This window comes from Phasianus colchicus, chromosome Z (assembly GCF_987193195.1).
Source record: "Phasianus colchicus chromosome Z, bPhaCol1.hap1.1, whole genome shotgun sequence".
Taxonomy (NCBI): domain Eukaryota; kingdom Metazoa; phylum Chordata; class Aves; order Galliformes; family Phasianidae; genus Phasianus; species Phasianus colchicus.
This window is the reverse complement of record NC_143476.1, coordinates 4,739,759-4,752,385: the sequence shown is the minus strand read 5'-3', so window position 1 is coordinate 4,752,385 and position 12,627 is coordinate 4,739,759. Positions and strand designations below refer to the sequence as shown.

Below are 12,627 nucleotides of genomic sequence, written 5' to 3'. Positions count from 1 at the left end.
GGACACAGAGGCTGCTGTCACACAGCCAGCCCTGCCTCTCAGGTCAGCTCTCAGGCCATCCTCTCTCCCCTCAGCAGCAGCTCACTGTTCTGCACTCCTCTGGCCTGGGCTGGCAGAGGTGTGCAGCAGTTCTGCTGATCTCCCAGTGCTGGCCATGTCTGCAGTGCCTGTGTGAAAGACACAGGAAGCTGCCAGCATTGCACTGCTCTGCTGTGCCCCTGCCATCACCGAGTTTGCTGTCAGCAGCTGCTGCTACACGTCCATTCAGGCACAGGCCTTTCCTTCCTGGCCCTCTTTCCCCCCCTCTCTCCTCTGCTCTCTCTCGTGCTCCCCTTTGGCCTGGGCTGGCTGAGCAGTGCAGGCCTTGTTGTTGCTCCCTGGGCCAACTACGTCACGGTTCCCCGTGACTCTGCCAGCTGCTCTGACACAGCGACTGCGTCCTCAGTGTGGATTCCAGAATGCGACAGACGTCCAGAGAAGACTTCCAGGGCTGATTGGAACATGCTGCCATCAAGAACTGCCATGGCTCAGGCCCCCTGGGAATCTGCTCACAGCGAAAGCTGCTGTCACTCTGTGTGGGCACAGCCTTGTCTGTGTAGGCCTGCTCACACTGCAGCCCCTGTCTGCACCAGAACCGTGCCGATCCACCTTCTCTTGGCCTCCTTGCCTGCATGGAAAAGGGCAGCTTGGGCTGAAGGCCCTCAACTTGCAGATGGCCGAGTGAAGTCTCTGAGCCCTGGTGACCCACTCAGCTCTTCAGCCTGCTGACCTGCTCTGCTGGGGCTGTCTTAAAAGGCAGAGGGCACGTTATCCTAATGTCCCCACATCCATCCCTCTTAGCATACTGTAGGCCAGTTCCTAAAAGGACACCTGCACAATCTCTCTGAATGTTAATCAACATGTAGTTAGTTTTCAGTGGTGATTAGCTATGTGTTTAGTCAGAGGTGCAATGGTTCTAATGGTGAGAGAAAGACATTCCCAGTTGTCATCAGGTGGAACACACTTCAGACTGGAATCCTCAAGCAGACTGCAGTCAAGCTTTCTTAATTACTCGTTGTTGTTATCAATTCAGACGCATCTCTGAATTCCTGCTTGAATGAACATTCTGTAATAATCTGCTGAGACAGCGCAAGGCTTGACAATGAGACTATAGTTTATGAAAGCAGCACTTTTTACTTCCTTTACAAGTTCTTATCTGAATGCTAAATACAACATCAATTCACTTCTCACTGGGTTGAACGTTTTAAATATTTGGTAAACATAATGGTTCTAATTCTGACATTTAACATGAAAATATTAAAATTCCTTGTAAGTACTTTTTTGTTAGAATGCCAGATGCTAAAGGGATGAAGTGGCACAAGAAAGCAAAATGTCTCTGCTGATGGCAGGAAGGACTGTAAGGATGGAAAGGCTGGTGTTTGCCATGGGCAGGGAAACACATCTGGTTTTCTTGTTCCCTTTGTCTTTGAGTGCCAGAAAAATAGAAAAGAGCGTGCCCTCACCTTGGACCCCTCCTGCCCTCTGCTGCTGAGATGGAGAAACGTCCCACCTCCTACAAGGACATCAGGACAAAGGTAAGTATTGGAAATAAGTCCAGGCTGGCTGTACTTGTGGGCATCTGTTGCTGGAAAATTTAATGTCAGTAAACTGCCTAGATAATGACAGAATGAGGGTGACAATAGAATGGTACGTAATCACAGTACAATGAAAAAAGTATGCAGGGTGCAGGAAGGGAGGTGTGGACATTCTGAGTTGCAACTCTTTATTTGCTCCAGAAAGCTCTATCAGAATGGAAGACTGAAGGAAATACTTTGAGGGGTTTTTTAATGTGACTGGACAAAAGATCCATGTGGCAAATTGAATAACTGGGTGGTAAAGGGACATAGATACCTCACTGTTTCATGGAACCTTTCAATTAAGCATCTGAGCACTGTGTACAGGACTTGGGAATAACAGTATTAGAGGATCATGGAATATCTTTATTTGGAAGGGACCTCGAGGATCATGTATTCCACCTCCTGGTTCCACACCGGACCTCCTATGGGTCAAGCCCTGTGTCTGAGAGCATTGTGCAAATGCTCTTTGGCCTTTGTCAGCTCAGTGCCAAACCACTGCCCTGGGGAGCCAGTGCCAAATTCCATGTATCTACTTCATCCTACAGAAGGATGCCAAGAACAGTTATAGAGATCGACTTACAAACAAAATTCTTGTCTTGAATTAATGGTACACTCACCATTAAAAAAAAAAAAATCAAAGCCACATTCTTACGCTGGCATTTTACAGAATTGTCAGATTTTTGTAATTCTGTTTTGTCATATAAGATTCTCTCATCATGAAATAATGACCAAATTCTCTTTTCAGATCTAAACATACAAATGTTAAAGGCAGCAGTGCTGTTCAAGAGTACATTACCAGCTCAAACACTGCTTTGGCTATAAAACTGAAGGTAGTAAGGAATTTTGTCAAGGAGTTAGAAGAAAACATGTAAGTGTAGATTTAAAAGCAACCTGTATTGTTACTTAGAGTTTGATATAGTGTAATCCAATGCACAGTACTTGTAACGTGTGTTTTACAAAATGCTGTGCAATGTAGGCATCTATTAAGATAAATGCTGCAAGTTCTAATATGTCCATGACCTTTTCAAACTGTTCCTTACTCCTACACATCACTACGAGTAGTTCTTCTGTCAGGAAGGATCACATGAGTAATTAACCTGTGACCTTAAGTTTGGAATTAAATGCATACAGTGGAAGTAAGAGCTGTGGGTTATTTTGCTCTTTCAGTGTTGAACAGCCGAGGTGTTTTGTTTTGGAGGGTGGATAGTGATGGGACAAGTGGGGAATGGCTTTAAACTGAGACGGGGGGTGTTGAGGTTTAGGTTGGATGTGAGGAGGAAGTTTTTCAGCCAGAGGGTGGTGAGGCACTGGAACAGGTTGCCCAGGGAGGCTGTGGATGCCCCATCCCTGCAGGCATCCAAGGCCAGGCTGGATGTGGCTCTGGGCAGCCTGGGCTGCTGGTTGGCAGGTTAGAAAGCCAGCATGACTTTATTGCAGCCCTGGGTGCAGGGGGATCACTGCTCCTAGCATGCACACAGAAGAGCTGGAGCACACAGGTGATGTACATTCCACTTGTGAACATTCCTGCAATTGCAGAGAGCGTGCGCCTGTTCCAATCACTGCTGCACAGATTAAAAACTGATTGCAGACGAGCTGTTTTGGTATGGGGTTCTTGCCAACGGTCTGCAGTGGCTGTGTGATTCCTCGGGGAGTTGCTCTCCAGCCCAAAGGTTGTGTCCTAAGTCGACCAGGTCCCGTTTGTGTCCAGAAATGGCTGACAACAGATCAGCTGCTGGTCAAGTTTCTAACATCACACTGGCCTTGCTCCAGTGTCTGTGTCATCAGCCCCAGCACATACGGTGCACCTCTTCAAGGCTTTGCAACACTGAGACTCTGCACTTGGGCTCCAGACATCCTGCTGCACCAAGAGGTTATTCTAGCTTTGGTATCTTGCAACTTTGTATATAACTACATCACTGTAATCATAAATGTCTAGGAGCATGGAGATGGAGAAATTAATCTTCCTGTAATTCTCTGTACTGCAGCCCCGTGGTTGTCAACACCTAATGCAATATTGAAATTTCAGTTGAGAAATTGAAAGCTGCCCTTAACAAAAAAGCATCTGGATTTGTTACTGAAATCACACTGAGGATCAATAAATCCAAATGCTTCTAGCGTAACCACGATTATAGGCAGTGTTTTAGACAAGCTCTTACAGGAAAACCATGAACACAAGGCTAAAGAGAGACTAAGTGATGCACTCTGCAGGAATACTCATGGAAGTCTTCACAGTGCAGGAGTCTGGTCTGATTACAGATGCTGTGCTTTAAGTACCCCTTATCATATCTTTTCTTTCACTGTTGTGCAGGGGTTGGACTCAGTGATCTCTGGAGGCTGGAGATGCTGTTTGCTAATGGCAGATGGAGATAGGAAAAGCAAGTCCAAGGCATGCTGTGCACAGCCACCACATGGCATTTGCACCATTTCCCCCTGCACCAAGGAGGAGCAGCTCACAAGCTTGGCCTGGGCCAGGGAAGGGAGCAGACAAACATCTGGACCGACCCCAAACGAGCTGGTTCTGCAGGTTGGGTGTCTTCTGCTGCTTGTCTCACATCCTGCTGCTCAGCGGTAGATTTGTTCCTGCTCAGTGCTAACAGGAAACTCACACAGCATTTCTGTTTCAGCTGTGCCAACGCTTTGATCCCTTGCTGCTTGGATGGGGCGTTTGAAGAATGATGCCTGTGCTGATGTCCAGCCAGGCTTTGGGAATGAGTCTCCACACCAGGGTACGACTGACAGGACTGAGGGTTGGGGATCCAGCCAGGTCGAGTCCAGTGTGCTTTGCTCTTGTTCTTAGTGCTTGTTTTTGCTCAGGAGGGCAGGAGGTGAACCTCGTGCAGCAATGCCTGCAGACGGGGTTTGCAGAGAAAGAGGTCCTGCAGGCCTTGTGTGACAGCCACGGAGCTGCAGCGAGGCTGCATCAGTGTAAAACACCAGAGATCCACGGAGGTGTGAAGGGGAGCTGTGGGCTGCAGTCACGCAGGAAGGGATGTGCATGCTCGGGGTTTGGTTGTTGTGTGTGTGTTAAGTGACTGTGATACCACTGCTGGGTCAGTGTGAGTGTACGGAACAAGTGTGACAGCCTTTTTGATGGAGTCCTGTGAAAGGAGTCCTATGGACTTGAGATCCAACTATCAGCCCGTGGGCATCATCCAGGAGTTGGGGTAGGGGATGAGACAAGGGAAGTTGGTGTAAGAAAGTGATAAAGCAGTCTGGCAGCAGTTCTGTGTTTCTCCCATCTCCTGCTTTATTTCCTTCCAGGTGAAATAGATGGGTGCTGCAACATGCCCTTGAATGTAACAAAACCCACTCTAGTGTGGATTTGACATGGGCCCAGCACTGCAAGGTACGCTGCTGGGAGGAAGCGTCCATCTGGCTGAGGGCAGGAAGGCCCTCCAGAGGGATGCACTGAGGCCAGTTGTGCGAGGCTCAACAAGAGCAAGCGCCAGGTCCTGCGCTTTGGTCATGACGACCCCGTGCCAGCTTCTCCAGGATTTGGCTGGGGTAGAATTCCAAGCAGCCCCTGATTCCAGAACGTTGGGCTGGGCTGTTGGAATCTTCTGCCCTTGGGACTGGTCTTGCCTCCCCACCCTGTCCGTCGTGGTGGAGCAGCCTGGTGGCCCTCAGTGATGTCATAAGGGCTAGAATGAGGGGAGGAGCAGTGCGTGCTGCGTCCCTTCATTGGAGCGCTGGAGCTCTGACTGAGCAGCTCGCTTGTTGCACTTGTGCACCGACTGCGTCCCTTTGTCTTCACACCGTCCTGTGCAGCACCTTGTAGGTAAGCTGAGACAGTGTGGGAGAGACGGGGGGACAGTGAGTGCTGAGAACTGCTGGCTGGCGGAGCTCATAGGATCACATTATCTCCATCAGCAGAGGGGTGGCCATGAGGGACAGGGAGGTGATCGTCCCCCCCTGCTCTGCTCTTGTGAGGCCCCAGCTGCAGTACAGTGTCCAGAAAGACAGGGAGCTGTTGGAGAGGGTCCAGAGGCGAGCCACAGAGATGATCAGGGGACAGGAGCACCTCCCCTGCAAAGACAGGCTGAGGGAGCTGGGCTTGTTCAGCCTGGAGAAAAGAAGGCAGTGGGGTGACCTCATGGCAGCCTTCAGTACCTAAAGGGAGCCTAAAAAGAGGAGGGGAATCAACTCTTTGAAAGGGTAGATAACTGCAGGACAAGGGGAAATGGTTTTAAGTTGAAAACTTGAGTTTTTAAGTTGAGGGAGGGCAGATTTTGGATTTTCCCTCGTAGTCTTTGCTAAACCGTGGAAGCAAACTGACCTGCTCTTTCTCTCTCCTCTCTCCACCCTCTGCCTGCTTCCCTGCTGCAGCTTTTGCTCGTGGAAGATCAGAGCAAAGTGACAAGGAACGGCTGCAGATTCGTGAGATTTGTCTTCCTTGTTCTGATCTCTTGCCAGGTACCTGCCATGCTTTGTCCCCCCACATGCTTTAGCAGCCCGTGACGCCCCGTGTTTAGTAACACAGCCTCATCCAGCTTTGATGGGACGCTGGTCACGTGTGGGTTTTCTCCACATGCTCTGCAGCTCAGCCCTCAGAAGGATGCTGTCTGTGGTGCTGTGACCAGCTGGTTTTATGGAAAGCAATCCCTTAGGCAAAGAGTCCCAGCCCCAGCTTGTGCAGAGCTGCACAGCATCACCAGGGACACCAGCAGGCGTGCTTGGGCTGTGTGAGTGTGCCCGACAGCTGTAGGGAGCACAGCAGAGATGTGAACAGAGAAAATAAAAGTGTGTTTCTTTTCCGTTCCAGCTTGTCACACCTACGCTGATGGCTGTGGCGTGCAGCGAGATCAGCTGTGGGCCTGACCTGGCATGGACAGAGGTAGAGTATGAAGCTCTGATTGGTCTTTGTTCCCTGACTGCAGCCAGCAGAGTGAGCCGCAGATGTGCTCTCCTGCTTTCCAAGAGAGCTCCTCTGTGGCAAGACAGTAGTGCAAGAGTGGCAAGTTTATAAAAGTACCAGAGCCATCTCGGCTGTTTTGTTTGTCCTCTACTGACTTTTCCCTTGAAATGGCTGCAGAAACAACAATCATTCTCTGCTCTGTTTGGCCTCGCTGTTGGATGGACTGCTCAAGAGAGCTGCTTGGTGCTTGCAATGGCACTGTTTGCACCTTGTAACTGCAGCCGTAGCTTTGGTTTCCCTCTTCACGGTCTCCTAGCATCTGAAACAGTCAGCCTTCCTGCACAAAGAGCGCAGGAAAGGATGTGGCAAAATACACAAGGCCACCTGTCTGCGTCAGTGCCATTGCTGATTAGTCTGGGTGGGGAGAGATGCATCTTTGCTGGCGTGTGCCTGCTGCACACCAGGGAGAGAAACAGCCGTTATTAGACTTGCAGTTCCTTCTGAAGTGCCCATGATAAGGACCGAGTGCATTTCCTGCAGCTTTCTCTGCAGATGTGCTCCTCACCTTGAAATCCTCCTTGTTGGTTCCCAGCTCCTCACCGTGGCCTGTGCTCTCTGTTTCAGGCTGAGAACAAGGGGAAGCCCCTGCTAGACCATGAGGTGGCACCTGTGAATGTTCCAGCTATTGCTGCTGCCCATGCTATTAAGAGATACGTTGCCCAGGCAGCGGATGAACTCTCCTTTGAGGTAAGCAGTTCAAGGCGTTCCTTGTTGCTCAATTTTACAATGGCAAATGCCTTCAGAGCTGCACTGGTGCAAGTGCTCTCATGCTCGGCGATGTTTGGCAGTGCAGAAGAATGCAGTCATTTGAGCTGTGCTTTCCTCCCAGCCGTGCTGAAGCTGGGATTGACGTTGCAATCTCTTGCAGGTGGGAGACATCATCTGTGTCATCGACATGCCACCAAAGGAGCTGACCCCCTGGTGGAGAGGCAAGCTTGGCTTCCAGGTAGGCACAAGCTTCAGACTGGAGAGTGCAACTTCAGTAAAGGCAGGAATCTCAGCTTAGAGCTGCTCTGCCTGCACAGGATGCCTAGTGGACATAAACAGTTTCCCTGTGTCGGTGTCAGAGGACCTTGCCTTTGGCTGCAAATGCTGAAAACTTATTACCTTTATGCTGTGAACTATGGCCATTTTCTGCTGGATAGTCTTAGAAAGTGTCAGGCAAGCACGTTCCGAGGGAAATGTTATGTGGCTTTTGGTTTAACAGTTCAGATCTGAGAAGTGCTGCATGCAATAGTTGGCTTCTCTTCTTGTTACAGGTGGGATTTTTCCCAGGGGAGTGTGTGGAACTGATTAATAAGAACATTCCTGAGGCACTCATCAACTCTGTGCCAAAGCCAGGTAGGGATGTTACATTTGATGGTGTGGGGAAGCAAAAGGGAGTCTTTTCTGGGGTGTGTTCCATGTTTAGTACCTCCTTTATCCATCCCACATTGTCCTCTGGGTTGATGATTCTTCATGCACACCATGGGGCAGAGATTTGGCCCAATCCTCCTGTGTTTATGATTGGACTTGGGGAAACTATAGAATCTTCATAGAATGGCTTGGGATGGAAGGGACCTCAGGGATCATCATGCTCCAACCCTCCCGCCTCAGGATGGTCTCCCAGCCCCCACATTTAATGTGAGACTAGATCAGGCTGCCCAGGGCCCCATCCAGCCTGGCCTTGGGCTCCTCCAGAGATGGGGAAAATCCCTTTTTGTATGTACTGGTTGGTAATGTTCTTCCCGTTCTGACGTGCCCTGTAGAATGTGCTGTGCTCGGCCTCGTCCAACGGAGCCAGACCTGAAATGACCTGGTTTCTTCCTTTTGTTGTGCAGTGCCCAAGAAACGCAGCAAGATCCTCACCTTCCTTCGTTCCTTGGTGAAGGCCCGCCCAAAGAAACCGACCGAGCGGGAGGTGGAGAAGGAAAGGGTGTTTGGCGGTGACCTGGGAGAGCATCTTCTCCACTCCGGTCGTGATGGTAAGGAGCTGCCCATTCCTGAGATCTTCCTCTGCTGGGCATCTAAAGAAGATGAAAGGGAGCTCATATCTAGCAGGGGGCAGGCTGATAGCAGCGGAGACACGTGTAAAGGGAGTTGATGGCTGAAGGATAAAGTGAGGCGGATGCTCCTAAGAGACAAGCACATCTGTATTTGCTTCAGCCAAGCCTGGCTGGGCTTAGTGGATGGGATGTGAAGCACAGCCTGCAGCAGGACTTGAATCAGGAGCTCCACTGACGGCTGGCACGTGTTCTTCAGTCCCCCAGGTCCTCCAGAGCTGCGCTGAGTTCATTGAGCAGCACGGCGTGGTGCAGGGGATATACCGCCTGTCCGGCGTCGCGTCCAACATCCAGAGACTGCGGTAAGAGTGCTGCGACTGACACAGCCTGAGTGCATCTGGTGTGGCTTTGGGCTTGCCTTCCTCTCGCTCAACCGGGTTTGCGTCCCTCTCTCCAGGCAGGAATTTGAGTCGGAGCAGATTCCTGAGCTCACCGTCCGTGACATTCACAGCGTGAGCTCCCTCTGCAAGATGTACTTCAGGGAGCTCCCGAACCCTCTGCTCACCCACCAGCTGTACGGCAAGTTCTCGGTAAGCACAAGGCCACGTCTTTCATTTCCCTCTTCCTGGGCCTCTTGGCAGATGGCTGCAGCAGTGCCCCAGCTCGGAGGCCCTTTTGCTGTCAGCCCCACGAGGTTTACTCGCAGTGGTGTACTAGCCTGATTGGTGTCTCGCTCCCTTTCTGCACTACTCCAGGATGCTGTTGTTGCCGCTACAGAGGAGGAGCGGCTGCTCAGAATGCAGGAGGTCATCCAGCAGCTGCCCGCTCCTCACTACAGGTCAGTGCTGCCCTCAGCCTGCTGAGCTCAGCCCTGCTGCATTGCAGAGGGCAACGATGCGGTTCCAGCCTTTGTCTTTCTGAATTGCAGCACAGCATGCTTGTTGGTGCTGAACGTTTGCCTCTCTTGTTTTCCAGGACACTGGAGTACCTGATGAGACACTTGGCGTGTCTGGCTGGGAGCTCCACGATAACAAACATGCATGCCAAGAACCTAGCCATTGTGTGGGCTCCAAACCTCTTAAGGTAAACTTCTGGTTCTGTTTCAACACAACGCTTACATCTGTTCTCCACTAAAAAAGAACAGTCCTCTCTTTTTCTCCATCAAATGTGCTCTTCTCCTGTAAAATCTGTGGCTGACAGAAGCGCAGGAGCCTGGGCTGTTCTCCAACCCCACGGGCACAATGTCTAGGTGACAATTTCTGCAGTCTTGTTGAGATGGGACTGACGTGTCCTTGATCATCCAGGGGAATTTCTGCAGTGGCATCACTGATTGCCCACTGCGGAAGTCTCCAGAGCCTCAGCTGACAGCTTTTGGCTGCAACAATTCAGACTCGGGGAAACGGTCTTGGAGAAATGACTTCTAAAATCTGCCTTTTCTACAGATCACAGCAGAACGAGTCTGCCTGCGCCAGTGGAAGAGCTGCCTGCATGGAGCTGCAGACGCAGTCGGATGTGGTGGAATTCATCATCAACCACACCGACGTCCTCTTCTGCTCCAAATCCAGAGCAGACATTGCAGATGCAGCAGGTGAGTGTCTTCCTCCATTAGCTTGATCTTGACCTGACACCTTGACCAAATGCAGGCCTTCTCTGGGACCTTTGAGATACTCTTTTACCATCAAGAGGACAGCAGACCTCTGGGCTTCCATTAGGGTATGGCATCCTGTTGCTGGATGCTGAGAATGTCCAAGCCCAAACTTCACAAGGAGGAAACCGTCATTATTATGGTTTGCATGCAGGAAAAGCTTGATGCAAGTGTGGCAGCGAAGCTTTCTCAGTTCCCTGCCCCTTTTATCTAGGGGTAAGCTGCTCTTAATGATGACCGTGTCCTTTGCCATAAACAGACCTCTGCCCACATGGTTATTTTGAGCTCCTCTTCTTCCAGTGGCTCGGATAAGCAAGCCTGAGAAAAATACAGCACCTCCCCCAGAACTGTGGTGGCTGTGCTGCTGCTTTCTGATCCTCGCTCTTACCTGTGGTTTTCCCTGACAGGGCACAATTCTCTCCCAGGGCCCAAGTCTGTGGGGGTCTCTTCTGCTGCCACAAAGCTGCTCAGCCTGGAGGAGGCACAGGCACAGAGGCGAGGCCACAGCAGCTCTCCTGTTGTGACTGAGAGCAGCCGGGACATTGAAGTGGAAGAAAGCCCTGCAGCTGGGCAGGGCAAATTCCACACCGTCGTCGACTTTCCATCTGACAGGTAAAGAGGACTTTCTTTTCCAGCACCTAGCATCATTGTTTGGGTGGGTTTTTGTGGGTTTTTTTTCCCAGTATTTCTAGTGCCAAAAGTTGCTGAAAGTAAGTTAGGCTAAGGTGGGATTTTCCAGATGTCAGGGCCACGTGCCTGAAACCAAATCCAGTTCTCCTCTAAGCAGAGCAATTGGTCAGACTTGCTGGCACTAGAAATTAAACATGGCAGTGAGATGAGGCCGATGAGGTGCTAATGTAAGAGTCAGAGATGCTTCTGAACTTCCTTTATGGCTGCACGGTTCCTCAGAAAGCAGTTACACCTGCCAGCTCCATCAAAGCCATCCCTCAGATGCTGTGCTGTACAGCTGTGGAGCCTTTGTTCACATGCTCTGCATCTTGCTTGACAGAGTTGAGGGGAATTTAGCCAGCAAGACTTCAGGGCTGAGCTATAGGAATGGAGCCATCCTCAACTGCTGGAAACAGAGCGAGTTTCTAAGTTGTGTTTCTGCAGAAACCAGGCAGTGCTAGGAACAAGCAACTGCTGCCAAGAGCTCAGTGCTGCTCTTCCCTCACCCTGCATCACGCACGACTCACAGCATTGGCTGTTTTCTCTCTCCAGACAAAATCCACCCAGCAAGAAGGAGGAATCACCAGCTAGCAGTTGGTGTTGCTGCTTCAGCCTCAGGAAGCCATCCTCTGGCAGCAAACGCCAACTGCAGCGCAATGCCAGGCAGCCCTCAGAAACAGCAGTGGTAGTCCTGGCAGGTAAGGGTGCAAATGCAGCTTCCAAATCCCTGCTTTTCAGGAACATAGAATTCAAGTTTGCTCTGCACTTGTATCTCCTTCTGCCATTCCAGCCCCTGCCTAACGTCTTCAGTACACCTCTGATCAACCACTGTCATAATTCAGCTTGTGAAAGTTTGACACTAACCCCTGTGTATCCTTTCTAGGTGAATCGAGCCCTTGCCAACCCACAAGATCCAGGGCAAGTAGCGAGGAAGCTCTCTGTGCTTCTATCAGTGGAGAGCTCTTAGGAAGCACAAATTGCTGCAGTTCCAACAGCAGCCTTCCACATGAAAACAGTGATGGAGAGAAGGAGCTCATCGAAGTCCATGCCCTCATTACACCTGGCTCTGCTGAAGTTGCTGACCTGGGCCTGCAAGACACCACAGTCACCAGCCTGGATTGTAACCAGGAGTCCATGCAGTGCAGCCCATCCCAAGCACAGTGTGAGTGCCCCAACAGCAGCACCTCCATGCAGGAGCAGGTCAGCATCAGTGAGGAGGAGCAGAGCCTCTTGCAGGGGGACTTTCAATCAGGCCTCCAGTCTCAGGCACCGGACAGCAGCACTGAGAGCTCTGAGCCACTCTCTCCATGACAAGACAGGATGAGTCCCATCTTCACCGTGGACCTCTCACACCCTCCTGTCCTTTATTTAATAATAAAAGCACACTTGTGCTCAACCAACGCCTTGACTGCCTCCAGAGTCTTCATTCACACGGACTGGGATGAATGCAGCACACAGCAAGGCACCCCAGCTTGCAATGCTGTGGCCGTGGGGTGCGTGCAGCACAGCTCCGGGTTTGTTCCTGTTTTGTCTGGCTTTGGGATGTCTGCAGGGGGAGCTCTGCTACCATTTGGCATGGTAGCAAATAATCTCTCGCATCCTGGATGCTGCTCATGATACTCCCAAGCTTCCTGGCTGTGGCTTTGTGATGCTTTTCAGGGCTTTCTGATGCATTTCCATGCCTTGGCTGTTCTTTAACACCTCTCTCCTCCCATCATGTCCTTTCCTGGCTCCCATCTACGAACTGGCCCTGCAGATCATCTCCAGACCTGTCATCAGCACACTGCGGCAGGAGAAGCT

At 50.9% G+C, this 12,627-nt stretch overlaps 1 protein-coding gene across 1 annotated transcript; it reads left to right on the top strand.

Annotated features, from left to right (window-relative positions):
- Positions 1 to 7,398: 7,398 nt before the first annotated feature.
- On the top strand, positions 7,399 to 11,628 carry LOC149912280 (rho GTPase-activating protein 32-like). The gene is made up of 4 exons (XM_090130967.1): positions 7,399 to 7,477; positions 7,791 to 7,872; positions 8,352 to 8,495; positions 11,618 to 11,628. The coding sequence occupies exons 1-4, from the start codon at positions 7,427 to 7,429 to the stop codon at positions 11,626 to 11,628; spliced, it is 288 nt and encodes a 95-aa protein (XP_089987093.1). The 5' UTR covers positions 7,399 to 7,426.
- The last annotated feature ends 999 nt before the right edge of the window (positions 11,629 to 12,627 follow it).

Coding starts and splice junctions, on each gene's coding strand:
- LOC149912280 (XM_090130967.1), top strand. CDS start 7,427: ATGCCACCAAAGGAGCTGACCCCCTGGTGGAGAGGCAAGCTTGGCTTC. Junction 7,478..7,790: donor GAGGCAAGCTTGGCTTCCAG/GTAGGCACAAGC, acceptor TTCTTGTTACAG/GTGGGATTTTTCCCAGGGGA. Junction 7,873..8,351: donor CAACTCTGTGCCAAAGCCAG/GTAGGGATGTTA, acceptor TTTGTTGTGCAG/TGCCCAAGAAACGCAGCAAG.